Source organism: Nerophis ophidion, linkage group LG10, assembly GCF_033978795.1.
Source record: "Nerophis ophidion isolate RoL-2023_Sa linkage group LG10, RoL_Noph_v1.0, whole genome shotgun sequence".
Lineage (NCBI taxonomy): Eukaryota > Metazoa > Chordata > Actinopteri > Syngnathiformes > Syngnathidae > Nerophis > Nerophis ophidion.
The window spans coordinates 40,179,547-40,187,014 of record NC_084620.1 but is presented as its reverse complement, the minus strand read 5'-3'; the positions used below and the strand labels follow the sequence as shown (position 1 = coordinate 40,187,014).

General features: G+C 45.2%; 1 protein-coding gene and 1 long non-coding RNA gene across 2 annotated transcripts; both read right to left on the bottom strand.

The window, feature by feature from the left end:
• Positions 1-3,126: 3,126 nt before the first annotated feature.
• On the bottom strand, positions 3,127-4,215 carry LOC133560821 (uncharacterized). Its single transcript, XR_009808525.1, has 2 exons — positions 4,135-4,215; positions 3,127-4,033 (listed from the first exon to the last, which is right to left on the bottom strand). It is a non-coding gene; the product is annotated as an uncharacterized LOC133560821 (long non-coding RNA).
• Positions 4,216-5,215: 1,000 nt separating this feature from the next.
• On the bottom strand, positions 5,216-6,480 carry LOC133560811 (uncharacterized). Its single transcript, XM_061913758.1, has 2 exons — positions 6,248-6,480; positions 5,216-6,157 (listed from the first exon to the last, which is right to left on the bottom strand). The coding sequence occupies exons 1-2, from the start codon at positions 6,377-6,379 to the stop codon at positions 5,570-5,572; spliced, it is 720 nt and encodes a 239-aa protein (XP_061769742.1). The 5' UTR covers positions 6,380-6,480; the 3' UTR covers positions 5,216-5,569.
• Between the last annotated feature and the right edge of the window lie 988 nt (positions 6,481-7,468).

Here is a 7,468-nt window from a genome sequence, read left to right as displayed (position 1 = left end):
ACACCACCGTAAAACTTAACCTTCTCGTCGTAAAGTATCCTTCTTTTTCTTTGTAGCTTCGTTGATCTCCGGCTCTCCGGTCTCCAGCAACGATAAGCGACTCCAATTTAAATCTTCCTCTTCTTCAGTGGCGATTCTTCTTCTCCCCTAATGAACGTGGCTCGCAAGGCTTTGTGGTACATAGCGCCAACTACTGTACGGGAGGGACTTAACAGTCAATAGGCTTCACTGATTTAAAAATGCAACTGGCTCCTTCCGACAAGATGTGCAGTGCCGTGGTATGTCAATCATCTGGGGTGGCACCTGGGGGTCCAATCAGATTTCAGGGGTGTCCAGTGCTACCCTGGCCTCCCCTCTAGCTCCGCCCCTGCCCGCTGGCCGGATTAGGCTCGCGAACAGGTTTTATCCGGCACCCGGGACGAGTTTGCTAGGTATAAAAATGAGGCAACATTTTTGAATGAAAGAAACTGCTGTTGTAAATGTGTTCTGTCGGATTGGTGCAAAGTCAACAACCTGGCCCTGAACACCTCCAAGACCAAGGAGCTGGTCATAGACTTCAGGAGGAAAAAAACGGACATCCTGCCCCTGATCATCAGTGGTGACTGTGTGGAGAGGGTCTCCGACTTCCGCTCCCTGGGAGTCCACCTGGCCAACGACCTATCCTGGAGCACCAACACCACGGCTACCATCAAGAAGGCACACCAGAGACTGCACTTCCTGAGAATACTCAGGAACAACCACCTCTCACAGGAACTGCTGGTGTCCTTCTACCGGTGCTCCATTGAGAGCATCCTGACCTACTGCATCTGCGTGTGGTTCAGCAGCTGCACGGCCGCAGAGAGAACGGCGCTCCAGAGAGTCATAAAGACCGCCCAGAAGTTAATCGGATGCCCCCTCCGCCCCCTGGCTGACCTGTACAGCTCCCGCTGTCTCAGGAAAGCACAGAGCATCCTGAAAGACCCATTCCACCCCGGGCACAGCCACCTGGAACTGCTACCCTCAGGCAGACGCTACAGGGTGCTAAAAGCGAGCACCAATAGACTAAAAAATAGCTTTTACCCAAGAGCCATAGTAGCACTAAACAGGCACTGAGTGTCCATATGTCCATCATGTCCTCATGTGTAATGTTTAAATGTTTTTCTATTTTTTTGGACTACAATGTGAAATAATGTTTTATGTATGTATACATAGATACATCTGTCATCTCTATCTTTTTTTTTTAAATTTATTTTTTATTTATTTATTTATTTATTTATTTTTTTTAATTTATACTACCATATTGTATATGCACCTTAGGAGGAGCTGCTCCAATTTCGTTGTTCTTTGAACCTGTTCATTGCAATAATGACAATAAAACTCTATTCTATTCTATTCTATTCTATTCTATTCTCCAGATCAGTGTTTTTCAACCACTGTGCCGTGGCACACTGGTGAGATATTCTCTGGTGTGCCGTGAGAAATTATGCAACTTAACCTAAGTGGTCCAAAAAACATTTTTTGCAAATCAATAATTATAATCTGCAAATAATTTGTCGTTCCTTAGTCTGTGCTGTGTAGAGCTCGGCAGGCTAACCATTCTATACTCCACGTCAGTAGGTGGCAGCAGGGAGTTAATTGTTTTTTAAAAGTCTGAATGTGTCGGTGGAGCTGAGGATGGTTTTGTCGCGAACCTAATATTCAAAAGGTAAAAAGGTATCTAACGCTGAAGCCAAAAATTATCAAAAGGGAAAGGAAAAGGCATTGAAGCGTAGAGATGGCTATGCAAAACAAAAGTGAAACTGAACTGGCTACAAAGTAAACAGAAACAGAATGCTGGACGACAGCAAAAACTTGCAGCGTGTGGAGTGGAGACGGCGTCCCCAAAGAACATCTGTACTTGGCAATCAATCCCCACAAAGAAAGATAGCAACAACTTAAGTAGTCTTGCTTGCTAACACAAAGCAGGTGCGGGGAATAGCGCTCAAAGGAAGACATTACACTGCTACAGGAAAACATCAACAAAACAGGAAGGGCCACCAAAATAACAGCGCAAGACAATAACTAAAGCACTACACACAAGAAAATACCAACAAACTCAAAATAAGGCACGATGACCTTGTAGGGTTTCATTTTTTAAAGTTTTCTGCTCGTGGTGTGCTTACGGATTTTTTTATTAAAAAAATGTGCCTTGTCTCAAAAAAGGTTGAAAACCACTGCTCTAGATGCCACAATGGCAATCCACAATCCCTCATGCCATCTGCAGCAAGCGCCGCCAACGGCTCCGCCAGGAGCGCCCCGGGACACACCCCTGCTCGCTCTTCCCTGCACGGCTGCAGGCAATCTACAATCAGCGGACCTAGTTCTGATGAGGACAGACAACATAAAGAGCCGCGGACCCAAAGATCCAGTGCTGGAACATAGTTCACTCCTCGTAGAAAGCATCACGTCTCTGGCTTCCCTCCCCGTACCTGCTCTCTGTGCTTTCCTTCTGCCTCGTCTTATACGTCCTTTGTGTTCCCCGCAGTATTCCCTCCGTCTCCACTGATCGAGCTGTCCGCCTCGCTTCTTTGGATTTCCCGCCGGACTTTGGACTGCTTCCCTTGATCTTAGACATCCGCTCGGACACGGACCTCGACACATCTCTCCAGCCCCCGACCTCTCACTTGCTCACAGGCCGCAATTTGCCTTGGCCCTCTGGATTTGTTGACAATTCATTAAACACGCACGAACAACACCCGCAGGTAACATTTACATTGTGAATTCTTCACATCGTCTTACACCACACATTCGTAGTAGAGTACACACTTTCAATAAACCTGTGGAACTTATCCCAGTCACTGTAATTAGATTTTGATATTAATTTAATATCTTGATAAATAAAAAAATAACACCGATTAGTTGACTGATGAACATTATCACATAATTTATTCAGAAAGTATAAATAACGAAAAATAAAGGTAGAATTCTATTAATCGCAATATGATTTATACATTTTCAGAATGTGCTTGTTCTATTTTTAAACAAACAATACAATCTGAAGTTGTCTTTGTTTTAAGTTATCGTGTTGTGATTTTACCAGTTCAGCCCACTTGGGAGTATATTTTTCTCAATGTGGCCCCGGATCTGAAATGATTTTGACACCCCAACTGTAGTCTTATGAGAACATGTATGTGATGCGGAGTTACAGTCAAGCAGATCAAACGGCTGTCAAACAATTCTAATTCCAATTCAATCAGACATCTGCCAAATTAAGGCAAATTTTAAGCAAACCACAAATTAAAATATCAAAATCTGAAGGCACACAAACACTACGTCGAGTCGTGGGAAAGTCCGACCCCCAAACGGAGCCGCCTGGAAGACTCACCTGGACAAGTGTCGCCACCAGGAATAGGCGTCAGCGCCATCTTGGACTCCATGGAAAAGACCCCGAAGTGATTAGATGGCCGCCTCGCGCTTGTCAAGGTGCTCCACAGGGAGTTCCAAACCCTCTGAGAGTGTCTATTTTGGACAACAACAGGTCGTCTCTCTCGCCCAGGAGAACGCTGCTCTCCGGGATTCTGTGAAAGTGCTCAGCGACAGCGTTACCCATCTCACCAGGGAAAACCAGTACATGAAGGAGACGAGACACATGAGGGACTCCCAGAAGGGCAAAAGGCAGAAGAAGACAGGGAGGAGTCAGTGAAGACCTTCATGGAACTTCAACTCCAACTTTTAGTGGACGCCGTTGAGAATATTAACCTTTAATCGCATACACTGGCCAGTAGACCGAGCCCGTCTGTGGCAAAATGTGAACATCACTAGCAAAAGGACCAGGTGAAGGGAACCGGTTTGAGCATCAACGGCTTCATCTAAGCTGTCATCTGTTCCCGCTGCGGAAGTCCAAAGGGGGCCAGACAAGCTCGGAGGTCCGTGAGACAGGCAGGAAGTCGGGGGCAATAGCGAGGCGTCAAAGTCCGTGTCCAGGCGGGAGGTTGAGATCCAAGAGGCAGCCAGGGAAGCAGGGGAAATACGGGGAAATGAGACACGCAGCTCGTGACGCGGGAACGGAGGTCTGCTGCCGGAGGGCGACGAGGAGGACAAGAGACAAAATGAACACGGCGGGGGAGAAAAAACAGAGAGAGAAAGGATGCATAGGACTTGACAGGCTTGACTTACAGTACAGGACATGTAGCTACGTTCTGGCGCAGGATAGCAGGTTGTGCTGGCTTATCGGTGAAATGCAGAGAATAATTTCACCACACCTAGTGTGTGTGTGACACTCATTGGTACTTTATGAAGACAGGGCTTCTTATCAGTGACTGGTGCATGACTGCAGATGGATGATTGCAGCTGCTTGCTGCAGCCGGACTGGCGCGCTATTCGAGGTGCGCCCATTGCAGCGCACATAGGAATGCGCACTGGTGTGCGCCCGGGCCGTGTCATACGGTAAATGATTTATCTTCTTTAGGCTTCATTCTTTCTCTGTGGAACTACTGTAGCAAAATTAACTGCAAATGTGTATCTGAATCTGTGTGCAAGTAATCCGAATTGTGTGTACTAATTTGTGTGTCTGTCAATCTGAGTGTGTGTATGCAGATCCGCATACATTTATTTTAAGTTGACCGTTTGTCCATAATCAGAAAAAAACCTCGATAGGCTGTCTACTTACACCTGACTTTTGTCGTGTACGATTTTAGCGAGCGTATCCAGATTTTTGAGTGTGTAATACAACTTTTGCGCGTGCATTCAGAAGTGCGTGCATGTGCGTATCCGAGGCACGCCTACATTTAACAAACTACGGAAGACACCACATAATTTAAACAAATCAGAAAAAACGTACAGCTGAGGTGCGTGACAGATAAACTTTAAGACTTGCCTCACGTTGTTTCTGATTGGTTTAAATTCCGTGGCGTCTCATGGTTGGTTAAATGTAGGCACAGTGGATTGATGGCTTGGTCTGAGATTGGTTATTTCGATCTATCTGTACAGCGATTTGAACGTGTACAAACAAACTCCCCCTTGCCTTTTCTAGTACTTACCACTAGTCAGTGCCATCAAGACGTGTTTGTTTTGTCAGGAAGTGCTTCCGCAGGTTATATACCTTTGAGACTGCGTTTACTTATTTGCAAAGTGAACACGCCGGCTTCCAAACTGAACTGTCAATACATTCATTAGTCTGCCCTGGCTACTCGTTTCCAACGTATGCAGCTAGACAGCTAGTTAACAGCAAGAAGAAACAGAAACTCCAGAATTTTTTTCGAGGATTGATGTTCCTTTTTTTGAATTATTTTCCGTCCTCAGTTTTATTTCTTTACTCTTCCTTTATTTAGGGTTGGAAGACTGAAAATATAAACATGAAATAAACAGTCCATTGTGTATTTTACATAAATGAAATAGGTTTAGTTGTAATACATCCACACAATTAATTACAGATGTTTACGCATCCATCCATCCATTTTTTACCGCTTATTCCCTTTGAGGTCACGGAGGGCAATGGTGTCCATCTCAGTTACAATCGGGCAGAAGGCGGCGCAAAAAGTCCAAAACCAAGGGAGGGTGCAGGGAGAAATTGCGGAGGGTGCGCCCCTGCCTTAAAAAGCCGACCATCAGTTCATGCCATGTGCCCCCACAGCCAACGGGAAAGAGTCAGGTAAAAGCCGTTGCATCTGGCGAGGTAGGTGCCCACGTATTGGCAACATCTGTGGCCAACGAGAAGGCAGACACGAGTGGCCACAGTGGACCAGCAGCTGCAGTCGTCCAGGCCCAGGTCCTTGGCATAGCTGCTTGTGTGACCGATAAACTGGAGGTCGTGGAGGCGGCGAAGAGCCTGTTGGAGATGACGGAGAAGATTGGCGGCTGCACAGCAGCAGACGACGAAGAAGATGGCGGCTGCACCGTCTGCTTCTGCAGAGCTGGTACAGCAGGCGGCTGCACCGTCGGCGTCCTCAGGCCCACCAGGCAGCTGCACCGTCCGCGTCCCCAGGCCCACCAGGGTTGACGGCGGCGACCGCAGGCCCACTGGGCTTGACTGCGCCACCCGCAGGCCCACCGGGTTTGACACCTGCGTCTGCGGTGGTCTCACTGGGAAAGATGAGAGCTGTGCCTCCCCTGTCGCAAAGCTGACCTTAGCCGCCCACCCAAATGACGGATCCCAGACATCCAAAGAGTCCAACGGACAACGGGGAAGTGTTGGAGGGAGCTTGAAAAGAGACAAAACATCTTTTCGATTCGGCAAATCAGAGGCAAAATTTTGTTAAACTGCCATTGAAATCTCTGCAGGGTCACTCACGGGTTGGATCATTCTGTCATGGTGTGATGAGCGTTGACCCCAAAGGATGCAGAGAACGGCAGGCGGAATGTAAGTAAAACACAAATTATTACTTACAAAGAGGCGTTCAACCCAAAACAGCACATGACACATCGGCCTCGAAAGGAAGCGGAAGAATGATCCAACACTGAAGGAGGGACCCGGGTGGAACTAAATGGAATTACTTAAATAAGGAACTGGTGTGCTGCCAGGACATGGAACAGAAAGTAAAAGGGCTGCAAAACTCAGAGACCAAACAGGAAACACTGACAAAACAAGAGCACCAGGACAGGAAGTTATTTTAAACACAGAAAAACCCCAACATAAACAAACCGTCAGTAGCACTTATGACAGCTTTACCATAACAATGCAAAAGGTTATTATGGTCCACTCCTCTCCACCACCTCTTTTGTTTTCCAATTATTCATTACACATATGTGATTTTGCATTTGAGGCGATTGAAATGTTGATAGTACAGGTAAAAACTGTCATTTCTTTTCAAAACTGTTATTTCTACTGATATCATTATTGTTTTAATTGTGGTGCAATAATGTTCAATGTCATTCCTGCTTTATTACTATCCACTTCATTAATTGTTTTCCTTTGAAATTGCTGGTATCATGTATGTATTGTATTTGCTTATGATTGTTGTTTTGTTGTTGCTGTTGTTGTCTCTGACCCCCATTTTCCCCACAATTCCACCTTGTTTCCTTTTTTCTACTTATTTTTATCCACTCCTGCTTCGATGAAACACTAAATGTATCCAAATACTTAATATAGTCAAATACAAGTAAGGCTAATGATTTACCTGAGTGACTGGACAGTACAAAATAAAATAATAATAATAAAAAAATAACTCATGCGCATGTTATATTAGCCACTGGGAGGCAGCAGAAACTTTCCTGTGAACACAATACAGTCATTTAACAAGAAGGAAGGAAGTGTAAGTAAGTAAGTAAGTACATTTAATTTATAAAGCGCTTTTCACAGATAAAATCACAAAGCGATGTACAAAACATAAGTGAAGTAAAACAACAATTCAATTAAAACAACAGGGGCAATGTCATAAAAATGATACCAAGTGGATTCAAATGGATAGTTTAAAATGTGCATTAATTAAAAGCTTTACTGAAAAGAGAAGTTTTCAAATGTTTCTTAAAAGTGTCAAAACAGTCAGGATCATGGAGGGACTGGTGCAAGTTG